Source organism: Rhinopithecus bieti, unplaced genomic scaffold (assembly GCF_001698545.2).
Source record: "Rhinopithecus bieti isolate Rb0 unplaced genomic scaffold, ASM169854v2 scaffold_81659, whole genome shotgun sequence".
NCBI classification, from domain to species: domain Eukaryota; kingdom Metazoa; phylum Chordata; class Mammalia; order Primates; family Cercopithecidae; genus Rhinopithecus; species Rhinopithecus bieti.
Window position 1 is genome coordinate 2,486,267 of NW_016837762.1, and position 15,746 is coordinate 2,502,012.

The 15,746-nt window shown below is 49.4% G+C and overlaps 2 protein-coding genes across 18 annotated transcripts in view; one reads left to right on the forward strand and one right to left on the reverse strand.

The window, feature by feature from the left end:
* MINK1 (misshapen like kinase 1) overlaps window positions 1–15,746 on the forward strand; it is a 68,614-nt gene that overhangs the window by 22,003 nt on the left and 30,865 nt on the right. The gene's annotated exons all lie outside the window — the stretch shown is intronic.
* LOC108524797 (uncharacterized) overlaps window positions 2,796–15,746 on the reverse strand; it is a 20,342-nt gene continuing 7,391 nt past the window's right edge. The window contains 1 exon segment of the mRNA XM_017865867.1: window positions 2,796–4,365. Coding sequence (XP_017721356.1) covers window positions 3,605–4,365 — 761 coding nt within the window. The 3' untranslated portion in view covers window positions 2,796–3,604.

The following is a 15,746-nucleotide window of genomic DNA, read 5'->3' on the forward strand; positions in this document are numbered from 1 at the left end:
GGGGGAGTATGTTTGGTTCAGGAGTGTGGCTGGTCCAGGAGTGTGGTTGGGGAAGTGTGATTGGTGGGGGGAGTGTGGTTGGGAGGGGAGTGTGATTGGTTGGGGAGTGTGGTTGGTGGGGAGTGTGGTTGGTGGGGGCAGTGTGGTTGCTGTGTGCCATCGGAAGGCCATGCAAACTTGAGCTCTTGCTTCACCTTGACAAACATTTCACTTGTTAGAGCCCTGGCTTTCTCATCTGTTCTCTGTGGTAGTCATTCCTGCCCAGATTCCCTGCGGGATTTTTTTTTTTTTTTTTTTTGAGACGGAGTCTCGCTCTGTCGCCCAGGCTGGAGTGCAGTGGCCGGATCTCAGCTCACTGCAAGCTCCGCCTCCCGGGTTTACGCCATTCTCCTGCCTCAGCCTCCTGAGTAGCTGGGACTACAGGCGCCCGCCACCTCGCCCGGCTAGTTTTTTGTATTTTTTAGTAGAGACGGGGTTTCACTGTATTAGCCAGGATGGTCTTGATCTCCTGACCTCGTGATCCGCCCTTGTCAGCCTCCCAAAGTGCTGGGATTACAGGCTCGAGCCATCGCGCCCGGCCCCCCTGCGGGTTTAAGTGCAGATGCAGTCATGGCTGTGAAAGTGCCCTGTGAACTGTAAAGTCTGGGCAGTTGGGTGGTGGCAGGAGGGGCAGCAACTGTGAGAGGATGAACTTGATTCTACTGATGTTGGACAGAAACTGACTCTTGGGAAGGAGACAGAATCAAACAGCTCTGACATTTGAAAAGCCATGGCCTTGCTTACCTACAGTGAGACTTGGGAAGAAGTGCTGGGGAGGTAAAGGCGAGATACCACCTCCGCTGCCCGGAAGACTTTGCAAGATACTCCAACTGGGGACAGGGGATGGCTAGAATGACCTCCAGCCATCTTCACACCCGAGGCTGGGGCTGCTCTCCCAGGCCTGCTGTTCTGTATTTTCCCTTAGAAGGTTCTGGAGGCAGACGGAACCTCAGAAGCAAGCTGTTTATTTTTTAGGTTTTTCAGTTTATTTTAAATTTTGACTGTGATGGTGTTTATTTTTTCCTTTTCCCTTTCCCCACTTCCCCAGCTCAGCATCAGAAAGGGACCATCTGTCCGTTGCCTTGCTGTGGCCATTTTAGAACCAGCGCAAGGCTGCTTGAATCTGGTCCCTTCTTCTCCCTCCCTCCCTCCCCCACCACCTGGCTTTCTCTACTCCACACTGCCTGCTTTCATCCAGCTCCCTCCAGGTGTCAGCTGCCACCTCCTGTAGGCCTCCATCTGTGAAGACCTCCAGGCTGGGTCCAGCCACCAGCCCAGGGCCCCTGTCTGAGGCAACCAGATCTGTGGGGAACCTAGACGTGGAGGCAGCAAAATCAGCCTGTGAGAGGAGGAGGAGGGGAATTAGTTCCAGTGTCCTTGCTCCAGGCAGGGCCCCTCTGCTCTGACTGGTTTCTGATGAGAATGGTATCTGTATTCACGTATGTGTCATGTCCTGACTTGTTGCTGCCTCTGCATGTACCTGCAAGTCAGTGCATATGTGCATGCGTGTGTCTCACACGTCCCTCTGGCATAGAGATCCATGAGTGATTTATAAACTGCCCTTCCTCCCATCACATAAATATTTTTCCTGGTTTCTTTGCCTTCCTTCTACTTATAGAACTGGCCTGATTTCCTCCCCTCCTGTGCTTCATTCCCATAAAAACACTTCACAACACGGGTAGCCATCAATAAACAGAGGACAAGTACTTCACATTGTGGAATCAGAATGAAAAGATGCGGTTGAGTTCCACAGCGTGAGAGGCACAGTTAGCAGTGGAGAGTCTGTTTCAGAGAGTAAGGAAAGCTGAGAAAAGGAGTTTTTTTTTGAAGGCTTCATTAAAAAGAGTCCAGGCTGGGCGCAGTGGCTCCCTCCTATAGTTCCAGCACTTTGGGAGTCCCAGGCGGGCAGATCGCTTGAGGTCAGCAATTTGAGACCAGCCTGGCCAACATGGTGAAACCCCATCTCTACTAAAAATACAAAAAATTAGCTGGGCATGGTGGCGAGCACCTATAGTCCCAGCTCTTACTATACTTAGGAAGCTGAGCCAGGAGAATCACTTGAACCTAGAAGGGGAGGTGGCAGTGAGCTGAGATTGTGCCACCACACTCCTGTCTTAAAAAAAAAAAAAAAAAGTCCAGGCACAGTGGCTCACACCTGTAATCCCAGCACTTTGGGAGGCCAAGGCGGGTGGATCACCTGAGGTCAGGAGTTCAAGACCAGCCTGGCCAAGACGGTGAAACCCCGTCTTGGCCAGGCACGGTAACCCCGTCTTGGCCAGGCACGGTGGCTCACGCCTGTAATCCCAGCACTTTGGGAGGCCAAGGCAGGTGGATCACGAGGTCAGGAGATCAAGACCATCCTGGATAACACAGTGAACACAGTGAAACCCAGTCTCTACTGAAAATACAAAAAATCAGCCGGGCATGGTGGCAGGCGCCTGTAGTCCCAGCTACTCAGGCGGCTGAGGCAGAATAATGGCGTGAACCTGGGAGGCCGAGGTTGCTGTGAGCCAAGATTGCGCCACTGCACTCCAGCCTGGGCGACAGAGCAAGACTCCGTCTCAAAAAAAAAAAAAAAAAAAAAAAAGAAACTCCGTCTCTACTAAAAATACAAAAAAATCAGCCAGACATGGTAGCAGTCACCTGTAATCCCAGCTACTCAGGAGGTTGAGGCAGGAGGATCACTTGAACCTGGTAGACAGAGGTTGCAGTGAGCCAAGATCACACCGTTGCACTCCAGCCTGGGCAACAAAAGCGAGACTCTGTCTCAAAAAAAAAAAAAAGTCCAGTTGATGATGGTATGTCATGGACAGTAGGAAATTGATGAGGGTACCAGTCTATCTTCTCTCTTCCTTTCATTTGCTCAGTGACGAGATGCTGGTGACCCCTGCTCCTCCTCTTGCCATAGGAACATTTAATCTGTCTCATGGTTTGGCTTTGGGCCTGCCGTTCATCCCAGGCACCTGGGTGCTTGGGGATGGTGCTACCTACCTGCTTCCTAGCTGGCTCTGGGGTAAATGGAGACTTCTTCAGGCCTGCGAGGGCCACCTCCCATTGAGAAAGGCAGGCATCTGGCTCTCTACTTACCCTTTGGGTCCTTGGGGGGCTGTGTCCGGTATCTCTGCTTAGGTAGGAAGGAGGAGGTGATCTTATCAGACTTTTCCAGCCACTTCCCTATCTCCAGCTCGCACAGCCACTCCATTTTCTCTCTCTTTCATACACACAATCTCTCTTTTTTTTTTCCTCCCCCGACATCTGAGAACTTTATCACACACAGCCTCCGCACTGGGCCTGTTAGCCTGGGCTGGAGAGGATGGTCCCGTCCCAGGAGGCTCAGCAATGGGAACCTCCGTGAGGTGACACTCTACCTGAAGGTTACGAGAGAATTGGGAGACAAGGGCTGCTCCGCAGGGTCATGGACAGGCCAAAGCTTTATAAATGTCCAGTGAAGAGAGAATGACAACTCTAATTCATCCTTATACATAGAGCACTCAAGGGAGACAGGTGGGGCATCCAGGGGCCTGAGTCCTCACTGGTCGGGGACCTGGATGGGTGATGAATAGGCTCAGGTGTCCACAGCATAGGGCAGGAGGGGGCAAGGCCTAGCCAACAGACGACGAGCTCTAGGACACCGTACACTTAGAAGACCAACTCCTGAGGGCCAGCTGCCCGGCACAGGCATGTCAGGCTGTTTGTTCCGGAACGAGGAGGGGTGCTCTTTACATCGTCTTCTGTGACTGGTGGGTTTTGAGAGGGGCTGCTTTGTGGAGAGGATGAGCACCTTGGCAAAGATGAGGATCAGTGTCATGCCCACACATAGTTAGGGCTGCTGGGTAGTGCCCCACTTGCTAGTGTCTCCCACGACGATGATGGCAAAGCCAGCTGCCAGGCCACTCAGGCCAGCGCTCAGCTGGAGGAAACTGCTGTAGAGGCTGATGTCATCATTCAGGGAGCTGGCAGTGGGGACAGCCACCACTAGGCCATAGATGGTGATGATACCAGTCATGACCACTGGGATGATGGACTTCATGATCAGCTCTGGCCACATGTCAGACATGGCCACGATGCTGGTGCCATTGTTGGCCATGCCATAGGCAGCACCCAGGCTACTGGAGACCATGGTGGCCATAGCACCCAAGATGGTGAAAACCCACAAAGCATACTCGGCGCTGTTGTTGGAGGTGTCTGTGAGTGGGGAGGGGGACAAGGATGGGCATGGCAGAGGGTGAGTGTAAAGATAGTAGACTGGTGGCAGCAAAGATGCTTTTCTTTTTTCTTTCTTTTTTTTTTTGAGAGAAAGTCTCACTCTGTAGCCCAAGCTGGAGTGTAATGGTACGGTCTCTGCTCACTTCAACCTCTGCCTCCGAGGCTCAAGCCATTCTCATGTCTCAGCCTCCCGAGTAGCTGGAACTACAGGTACACACCACCATGCCCAGCTAATTTTTTGTATTTTTAGTAGAGATAGGGTTTCACCATGTTGCCCAGGGTGGTCTCGAACTCCTGAGCTCAGGCAAATCCGCCAGCCTTGGCCTCCCAAAGTGCTGGGATTACAGGCGTGAGCCACCACACCCGGCCAAGATGCTCTTTCTCTTACACACATACCCTCCTATTTCTTTTCTTATGCACACACACACACACACAGCCTTTAGCTACTCCTATCTAATTGAAGGATGCCTAAGACACCACCCTTCTGTCAGAATACTTGCCCCTCCTTCCATATCTCCACCAGTACTGTATCCTTGTGGAACTTAAATTGTTGGGGAAACCCCATCTGCCCCTTGTCTCTCAGGCCCTTATCCCCTCCCCTGCGGTGGCTTCAGAATATCTCCTACAGATGGGGTTTAGGGTTAGTAATCTGGTGGTACTGGGGCTAAGGGATAGGTTGTAAAGCTTCATTTGCATAGCAGTCACTTGATTTGTTTTCCGAGAGCCCAACCGGGGGGCTCTGTCGGCCTTCTTTGCCGGAGGCTGACAGACCTCTTCCCCACACCTTAGGTGACCAAAATAAACTTGCAGTTTTGCTCCTACACTTGCCTACTCGCTGGTTCTTTTGTACCCGCTCTGGTGGTCTTAGAAAAACAAATCATCACTATGTTAACACTTAGATTGTTGGTGTTTTGGGGTGTCTTTAAGGAAGCTAATGAATTTATGGGAGGCTAAATACCCCCTCCCCCACTGGGTATAGCCACTGCCTTTGCCCCCTCTTCCTCTGTGTGGGCCTTCTGGATTACAGGAAGAGCTCAGGAAAACAGGCCTATTGTTCTCCTCTGGGAGGGAGGGAGGGCCTCCCGGGCCAGCTCAGGCTCACTGACCTCTGAACTGGTACCCGATAAACAGAGGCTCCAAGACCCTGGCAGCCTTGCTCTTCCAAGGCGAGGGAGTTATTTGGCTTGAGACTTTATTCTGTTCTGCCAGCTCTTGTTGATTCCCTCTTTTTTTTTTAATTTAAATTTAATTTTTTTTTTTTTTCTTTTGAGATAAGATCTTGCTCTGTCACCCAGGCTGGAGTGCAATGGCGCAGTCTCGGCTCACTGCAACCTCTGTCTTCCAGTCTCAAGTGATTCTCATGCCTCACCCTCCTGAATAGCTGGGATTACAGGCGTGCACTACCATGCCTGGTTAGTTTTTGTATTTGTAATAGAGACAGGGTTTCACCATGTTGGCCAGACTTGGTTCCCTCTTTAGACCACAAGTTCCCATTCTCTTTCCCTAGTGTCCTCTGACATTCTCTTCTCTCCCTTCCCCCTTCTGTTTTTCTCTGTCACAGGTTTCTCTGAGTCTTTCTGGCTCCTGTGTAGTCAGTCCTGGTATGGTTAGTAACAGGAGGAAGCCTGCCTTTTTGGAAGTACAAGGAGCTAGGAAAGGAGGGGTCTCTCCCAGACTAGAGAAGTCTTCTCCTCCCCCAGCCTCACAGCTAGCTGACCCTGTCTTGTCCTCGCAACACCCAGGATTCCCCCCCGGCCCGTCCCAACACCAGGCACCAGGGCAGCCCCACCTCCTGCCCTGTTTCCTGTCGGGGTAGGATGGCACCTTGCCTGGGTCTGGGAACAGCACTGGCTCTAGCAGCAAGACCTGCCGGGGCATATCTGAGTGAAGAATCATTGCTGGGCTCGAAGCACAAGAGAGACCAATCCTTCCTTGTCTCCACTGGGCTGTTTAGTGCTTCTTTCCCAAGGACTTCCATCCCTTCCCCAGGCTTTATGGTTCCAGTTCTTCTACCATTCTGGAAGCTCCCTAGAATCTCCTGGAATGTTTAATGGACCTTTCCAGCACTGAAATTCAAGAATTATAAGACTCATCGGTCAGCAGAAAAGTGAGGATACCTTTTCCTAACCTACCTGCTTCCCCTGCAGTTTCCTCACAATCTTACTCTTTATATTTTAGCATATGTGACTCCTCAGGATGTTAATTCTCTTCTCTCCATGTTGGTGTCTGATCACCCAGAAGGTAGAGCCGGGGGCGCTTATAAATCAGGAGCATTATTTGACAGGCACTTAATAAAGACCTTGGCTATGTAATCCCAGCATTGTGGGAGGCTGAGGCGGGTGGATCACGTGAGGTCAGGAGTTCGAGACCAGCCTGGCCAACATGGCGAAATCCTGTCTCTACTAAAAATACAAAAATTAGCCAGGTATGGTTGCACACGCCTGTAATCCCAGCTACTCAGGAGGCTGAGGCAGGAGAATCGCTTGAACCTGGGAGGCGGAGGTTGCCGCGAGCCGAGAGTTTGCCATTGCACTCTAGCCTGGGTGACAAGAGCGAAACTCCATCTCCAAAAAATAAATAAATAAAATAAAGATGCTGGCTAATATTGATAATAACAGTTTGCATTTGCTAAAGTACTTAAATAAACCTTTACTCCTCAGAGGGTTTCATCTATATGCAAAGCCAACACCGCAGGAATTACTTTCCCCATTTGGAGCGGGTACAAAGGGAAGGGGCATGTCATTAGAGGAGCTATTGTTAGTGGAATGAGGACTGGCAGCCAGAGTTCTCATCCGCCAGCTCCAGGCCACTTCCAAGAAATGTGACCCCAAGCCTCCGGTGCTTGCCTCCTTTTGCTCATTCTGTCATCCACCCCTTTCATCCTGGATTCTACTATGACTCCAGGCCTCTCCTGCATTTCTGGATTTCCACATGCTGATTGTGAGGGACTGATGGGGTTTCTCCTTCTCTCCTTTTCCTTGCCCCACAGCCTTGGCTTACGCTTCCTAGGCTCTGAGCTTCAGTTCGTGTCCCAGCCTCCCAACCGGACAGCATTCTGGAAACAGTTTATGCATAAACGCTTGCATTTTCTCTTGGGAAATAATCAAACCTTTTGTTTCTAATCTAATCTCTGTCCTACTACTACACTGAAAGGACTTTTTGGTTTTGAGGAAAGGAGAGGAAAATGTCCGTTGATACTGGGCCCCAGGCTGCACCGTGAGAGCAGGAGTGGGTTCACTTTTGCCCCTAGTTTTTTCTCCAGGTAGGAGCTGTGGGAGGAGTCCAGGGAGCCCCTTGAGGGTCAGCAGAGCAAAGAAGCAACGGCTTAAGGCTGGTGTGTGCCTGGTTCTCCCCTGGTCATTTCTAGGGAGCAGAGTCCGTGGTGCAGGTAGAAGGACCACGGCACTGTATCCCATAACTGTTCAGCACCAGTGCATGCCATGTGCTAGGGAGATGCTGAAGCGTTAGGCAGCACCTTCGGAAAGCTTTTGAAGCTGGGGAAACTAATACATTTGAAATAGTTAAAGGGGGATTTAAGGCAGGAGCAGAGTCTGAGGGGACAGCTCGTGCCCTCCCCTTGCCTGCCTCAGGCCACCAGCTGTGCGCCTCTTCTCTCCCTCCAGCCCTTGTTCCTCAGCTTCTTCTGAAAAGCTTTCCTTGAGCCAACCCAGCTCTGCCTTGCTCCGTCTGGCGTTTTATCATTAAATCAGCGAGGATTTGGTGACCTCGTATATACTCAGAAACATACCTGGAGCTTTGAGGGGAAAGGAGCAAACAACAGGCAGCTCCCTAGTGAGGCGAGTGCAGCATCAGGAGGATGTGCTGCTCGGGGCCAGCCTGGTATGTGACCACTGCCTTGCATTGTATGCGGAGCTATGAGAGAGGAGACATCTACCAAGAGTTTCAGCCTTAACATCACTGTTGGCTCTTCATATCTGAACAAAGCAATATGTATAATTATACATTGTAAACAACGAACGCAGGGCACAGTGCCAGGCGACATCTGTTTCGACACACACAAGAGGCTCTGTCTGTTATCCCAGAGCCCCACCCTTCAATAATTGAGTCCAACACTTTTATGGTATCTTCCAGAGCCTCTCCATCAACCAAAGATTTTTATTTATTTATTTTGAGTTGGAGTCTCACTCTGTTGCCCAAGCTGGAGTGCAGTGGCACGATCTCAGCTCACTGTAACCTCTGCCTCCTGGGTTCAAGTGATTCTCCTGCCCCAGCCTCCCTAGTAGCTGGAACTACAGGCACGCGCCACCACACCCGGATAATTTCTGTATTTTTAGTAGAGACAGTTTCACCACGTGGGCCAGGCTGGTCTCGAACTCCTGACCTCAGGATATCCACTCGCCTCAGCCTCCCAAAGTCCTGGGATTACAGGCATGAGCCACCGTGCCTGGCCCAACCAAAGATTTTACACAATTTTAGTATACGTAAAACGTGAGGAGATAAGACAACGCTTAGTAATAGAAGCGCTAGTGAATGAGACAAAGCAGCCGCAGACTGTTACCCCACATGCTCACGATGCAACAACAGTCGTTTTGTGTGTGTGATAGATTCAGAGCTGCACAGATAAAATACTGCTGCTTTCATTCAGGCACCCGTCTCAGTGCGAGGCTGCCTCACTCTCATTCTATGTGTACCCAAGTACCACGTAGAAATGGCTCCTGCCCTTAATGAGCTTCTGTTCTACTTGTGGAGATGAGGCTCAGCCCTGTGAAAGGTTTAATAGAGATGTTGTGGTCTGGCTTGTTGGGTTGGAAGGAATCTGCTCCAGCTAAATCAAATAAAGGGGTAGATGCAGCAGAGACTCAAGAACCAGCTACATGCATTCAAACCCTGGCTCTGCCACTGAAATAACTGTTTGACCTTAGCAAGTTATTTACCTTCCCTGAGCCTGTTTCCTCCTCTGTAAAGTGACAGTAACAATAATATCTACCTCATGGAGTTAGGTGAGGATTAAATTAGTTGGTGTGTGGGCCGGGCATGGTGGCTCCAACCTGTAATCCCAGCACTTTGGGAATCCAAGGCAGGCAGATCACCTGAGGTCAGGAGTTCAAGAACAGCCAGGCCAACATGGCAGAACTCCGTCTCTACTAAAAATACAAAAATTAGCCTGGCATGGTAGCTGGCACCTGTAATCCTAGCTACTGGGAGGCTGAGGCAGGAGAATTGCTTGAATCCAGGAGGTAGAGGTTGCAGTGAGCCAAGATCACACCATTGCACTCCAGCCTGGGCGACCATGAGACTCCGTTTCAAAAAAAAAAATTGGTTGGTACGTGTAAAACACTTAGCACAGTGCCAGACTGTCAATATTTTTTACTGAAAGTCAAGACCCTTCTTCAAAGGGTGTGGTGACTCACACCTGTAATTCTAGCACTTTGGGTGTCCAAGGCAGCCGGATTGCTTGAGCCCAGGAATTCAATACCAGCCTGGGCAACATATTGAGACCCCTATCTCTACAAAAAAGTTTTTAAAAAGTAGCTGGGCATGATGGTGAGTGCTTGTGGTTCCAGCTACTCAGGAAGCTGAGGTGGGAGAACTGCCTGAACCTAAGAGGTTGAGGCTGCAGTGAGCTATGATTGGACCACTGCACTCCAGCCTGGGCAACATTGCAAGACCCTGCCTCACAAAACAAAAACCAAAAAAAATCCTTCTCACTTCACATGCCAAGGGAAAAAAAAGAGAAAAGAAAAAGAATCTTGTTGGAACCTAGGCACCTGAATGGCAGCATAGACAGTTCCTTGGAATTGGAACCATAGGGTGGTTCTGGGTTAATGGTAACACCAGGGGATAGCTAGAGTCAGTTGGTCACTGTCCCGCTTCTGTCTCCCCCTGCAGCTCCCATGCCCTCTCCTTCCATGTCTACTCTCTGTGCTCTCTGTGTACAGTCTGGCCGCTCTGCCCACTCGTGGCCTCTGCTTTCCTTTACCTGAGATAATAATGGGCTCTCCAGCCTTGACTCTCCATGCACTGTCTGGCATCTCCCCTTTTATTTGAAGTGGCTGAAGAGGAAGTTTGCCTTAGGTTACCTTTTTTCCTTCAGTTTTGGACTGGCTCCCTGGGGTCAGGAACTCATTTCTTAAACTTTTGCTGGGGCTAGAAAGGGGAAGAAATGGTTGAAAACACGGTCCTTTGGGCAACAGGAGGTATGAACCAGGCAAAGCACACTGCAGGCCTTGAGGTCAAATTTTCAGGTCAAATCTCGGCTCCACCACTTCCTAGCTGTGTGTAATCCTGGGCAAGTCATTAAATTGTTGTAAACTTTTTCACCTGTGAAATGAGTCTAACAATAGTACCCACTTCAAAGTTTGTCATGTGAGATTATAATTCTAAAGCGCCCCGCAGTACCAGGAACAAATAAAATGCTCAAAAATTGCTAACTGTCTCATTATTATTGTTTTATTATTTTTGAGGCGGAGTCTCACTGTGTCACCCAGGGTGGAGTGCAGTGGCGCAATCTCGGCTCACTGCAACCTCCACCTCTCGGGTTCAAGAGATTCTCCTACCTCAGCCTCCCAAGTAGTGGGGATTACACATGTGCGCCACCACACCAGCTAATTTTTGTATTTTTAGTAGAGATAGGGTTTCAGGCTGCTCTCGAACTCCTGACCTCAAAAGATCCTCGGCCTAGCTGTGTCATTATTAAAGGGCTATGGAGGCCGGGCGTGGTGGCTCACTCCTATAATCCCAGAACTTTGGGAGGCTGAGGTGGGCAGATCACCTGAGGTCGGGTGTTCGAGATCAGCCTGACCAAAATGGAGAAACCCCGTCTCTACTAAAAATACAAAATTAGCCGGGCGTGGTGGCACATGCCTGTAATCCTAGCTACTCGGGAGGCTGGGGCCGGAGAATCGCTTGAACCTGGGAGGCGGAAGTTGCGGTGAGCCGAGATCTCACCCTTGCACTCCAGCCTGGGCGACTAAGAACGAAACTCCGTCTTAAAAAAAATAATAATTAGGCCGGGCACGGTGGCTCAAGCCTGTAATCCCAGCACTTTGGGAGGCCGAGACGGGCGGATCACGAGGTCAGGAGATCGAGACCATCCTGGCTAATACGGTGAAACTCCGTCTCTACTAAAAAATGCAAAAAACTAGCCAGGCGAGGTGGCGGGCGCCTATGGTCCCAGCTACTCGGGAGGCTGAGGCAGGAGAATGCGTAAATCCGGGAGGCGGAGCTTGCAGTTAGCTGAGATCCGGGCACTGCACTCCAGCCTGGGCAACAGAGTGAGACTCCTTCTCAAAAAAAAAAAAATAATAATAATAATTAAATTAATTAATTAAATAAAGGACTATGGGGGCCAGGTCTGGTGGCTCATGCCTATAATCCCTGTACTTTGGGAAGCCAAGGCGGGTGGATCACCTGAGGTCAGGAGTTCAAGACCAGCCTGGCCAACATGGTGAAACCCCCATCTCTACTAAAAATACAAAAGTTAGTCGGGCATGGTGGTAGGTGCCTGTAATCCTGGCTACTTGGGAGGCTAAGGCAGGAGAATCGCTTGAACCCGGGAGGTGGAGGTTGCAGTGAGCTGAGATCGTGCCATTGGACTCCAGCCTGGGCGACAAGAGTGAGACTCCGTCTCAAAAAAAAAAAAGAAGTCTATGGGGAGAGTGGACAACGAGGTGATCTCTGAGATGGCCGATATGGGCAAGCTCCTGAAGTAGTAAAGATCAAGGCCGGAAGGATGGGGCAGATTGCAGCACTCATTGTTCAGAGGAGGGTACTGGAAAGGCGGGTAGACCACCACAGCTTGAATACATCTTCTTCAAAAGAACCTTTTCCTGGCTCCCCAGGCTCAGTCAGGTGTGCTCTCTTGGCACGCTGCACTTCACAGCACATAAGACAGACCAGAGCTCTTTCCGAGACCAAAACCTTCCTTCCTCCTTTTCGGTCCAAGAGACACACTTGGCAGCAGCAGGAGGAGTGTCACTCCATACTTTTTTATTTTTATCTTTACTTTTTTATCTTTTCTGTTTTACATGAGATGTGTATTTAAATAACCAGACGCTGGACTAGAGGGGGAAAGTTTCAAGGATTTTTTTTTCTCCCCTTTTTCTCAGAAGGACAAATTTCACTATGTGGAACAGCTATGTAGAAAAAAATGATGAAATTGTGATCTATGGAAAAAACATTAAAATAGGCTAGGCATGGTGGCTGACACCTGTAATCTCAGCACTTTGGAAGACGGAGGCAGGAGGATCGCTTGAGCCCAGAAGTTCAAGACCAGCCTGATCAACACAGGGAGACCCGTCTCTACCAAAAAAAATAGCCAGTGACCAGGCAGAGTGGTGTTTGCGCTTATAGTCCCAGTTACCTGGTAGGCTGGGGCAGGAGGATCGCTTGAGTCCAGGAGTTCGAGGCTACAGTGAGCTATGGTTGTGTCACTGCACTCCAGCCTATGGGACAGAGCGAGACCCTGTCTCAAAAAAGAAACAATACATTGGTTTGTGGCATCTGAGATGCAACGAAAGAAAGAAAGAAAACGAAGACACGCCACAGCTGTAATTACACAATTAATTGTAGAGGTTGTTAACATGTGCCTCTCTCCTCAGAATGTAAACACCAGTAAGGTAGGGACTGCTTCAGTTACTCACTATTCTATTCCCCAGCTTAGCCCAGTTTCTGGCACACAATAGGAAGGAATAAATAGTCATTGGGTTAACAGCCTCATGGAGTGTGGACCTGAGCATTTGGAATGATAGAGTTAGAAAGTTTTTAGGCCAGGCGCGGTGGCTCACACCTGTAATCCCAGCACTTTGGGAGGCCGAGACGGGCAGATCACAAGGTCAGGAGATCAAGACCATCCTGGCCAACATGGTGTAACACTGTCTCTACTAAAAATACAAAAAATTAGCTGGGCGTGGTGGGGTGTGCCTGTAGTCCCAGTTACTTGGGAGGCTGAGGCAGGAGAATCGCTTGAACCAGGAAGTCGGAGGTTGCAGTGAGCTGAGATCACACCACTGAACTCCAGACTGGTGACACAGTGAGACTCCGTCTCAAAACAAAACAAAACAAAACAAAACAAAAAGCTATCTTACTGAAAGGGAACTTAGAGAAGTTAAGTGACTGGTCCTTAAACACACAACCTATTAGCAGCAGAGCCAAGAATAAGAAACCAAATTGTGAGCAACATAGTGAGACCCTGATTCTACACACACAAAAAAGTAGCCAGGCATGATGGCTCATGCCTGTAGTCCCAGCTGCTTGGGAGGCTGAAGTAGGATTGCTTCAGCACAGCAGTCTGAGACTGCAGTGAGCCATGATTCTGGCACTGCACTCCAGCCTGGGTGACAGAGCAACACTGCATCTCAATTAAAATACAAAAAACTAGATCGGGTGCGGTGGCTCATGCCTATAATCCCAGCATTTTGGGAGGCCAAGGTGGGCAGATCACCTAAGGTCAGGAGTTCAAGACCAGCCTGGTCAACATGGTGAAACCCCGTCTCTACTAAAATACAAAATTAGCTGGGCATGGTGGCACGCACCTGTAATCCCAGCTACTCGGGAGGCTGAGGCAAGAGAATAGTTTGAACTGGGAGACAGAGGTTGCAGTGAGCTGAGATCGCACCATTGCACTCCAGCCTGGGCGACAAGAGCAAGACTCTCTCAAAAAAAAAAAAAATTGCCTAACTTTTAATCATATGAATTATATTTTATTGTCTACTGTGTTTGTCTTGGAATTTATTTATTTTTTTTTTTTGAGATGAAGTTTTGCTGGAGTGCAGTGGCAGGATCTCGGCTCACGGCAAGCTCCACCTCCCGGGTTCACGCCATTCTCCTGCCTCAGCCTCCCAAGTAGCTGGGACTACAGGTGCCTGTCACCACGCCTGTCTAATTTTTTGTATTTCTTTTTTAGTAGAGATGGGGTTTCGCCGTGTTAGCCAGGGTGGTCTCAGTCTTCTGACCTCATGATCCACCCGCCTCGGCCTCCCAAAGTGCTGGGATTACAGTGGTGAGCCATCACGCCCAGCCTGTCTTGGAATTTTTAAATATGTTATTAGATGAGAAGCACTTTATAGATTCCTTTCCATATTAGTAGGGTAGTTGCTTTTTTTTTTTTTTTTTTTTTTTTTTTTTGGGTTTAGACAGAGTCTCACTGTGTCGCCCAGGCTTAAGTGCAGTGATACAATCTTGGTTCACTGCAACCTCCACCTCCCCAGTTTAAGCAGTTCTCCTGCCTCAGCCTCCCAAGTAGCTGGAGTTACAGGCATGCACCACCACACCTAATTTTTGTATTTTTAGTAGAGATGGGGTTTCACCATGTTGGTGAGGCTGGTTTTGAACTCTTGACCTCAGGTGATCTGCCCACCTCCCAAAGTGCTGGGATTACAGGTGTGAGCCACTACACCAAGCTGATATTAGTAGGGTAGCTTTCTTAGAATAGAATCTGTCATTAATAATAACTTACTGTCCAGGCACGGTGGTGCACGTGTGTAATCCCAGCCCTTTGGGAAGCCGAGGCAGGTGGATCATTTGAGCCCTGGAGTTTGAGACCAACCTGGTCCACATAATGAGACTGCATATCTACAAAAAAATTTAAAAATTAGCTGAGTATTGTGGTCCGTACCTGTGATCACAACTGCTCAGGAGGCTGCGGTGGGAGGATCATTTGAGCCCAGGAGGTCAAGGCTGCAGTGAATTGTGATCATGCCACTGCACTCTAGCCTAGGCAGCAGAGCGAGACTCTGTTTCAAGATGATGATAATAATAATAAACTCGGCGCGGTGGCTCACGCCTGTAATCCCAGCACTTTGGGCGGCTAGAGGCGGGCGGATCACGAGGTCAGGAGATCGAGACCATCCTGGCCAACGTAGTGAAACCCCGTCTCTACTAAAAATACAGAAAATTAGCCAGGCGTGGTGGCGGGCGCCTGTAGTCCCAGCTGCTTGGGAGGCTGAGGCGGAAGAATGGCATGAACCTGAGAGGCGGAGCTTGCAGTGAACCCAGATCGCGCCACTGCACTCCAGCCTGGGCAACAGAGCGAACTCTGTCTCAAAATAGATAGATAGATAGATAGATAGATAGATAGATAGATAGATAGATAGATAGATAGATAGATAGATAATAAACTAAACACTACAGTAGGCGCTCTTAGGATTTTTTTTTTTTTTTTTTTTTTTTTTTCCAGGGTCTTTCTTTTTAATCCAGGCTGGGGGGGGGGGGAATGACAAAAAACCACCGGAGGTTCAGCCTCCTCCTAGCCTCAAGTGATCCTCCTATCTCAGTCTCCTGAGTGGCTCATACCTGTAATCTCGGGGTTACAGGTATGAGCCACCATGTCCTGCATCTTAGGATTTTTTAAAATGCGTTAAAAAAATAGATACACGGTCAGGTACAATGGCTCACGCTTGTGATCCCAACACTTTGAGAGGCTGAGGCAGGAGGATCACTTCAGCCCAGGAGTTTGAGACCAGCCTGGGCAACACAGTGAGACCCAGCTCTAAAAAAGAATAATAATTAAATTTTTTTTTTTTTTTTTTTTTTTTTTTTTT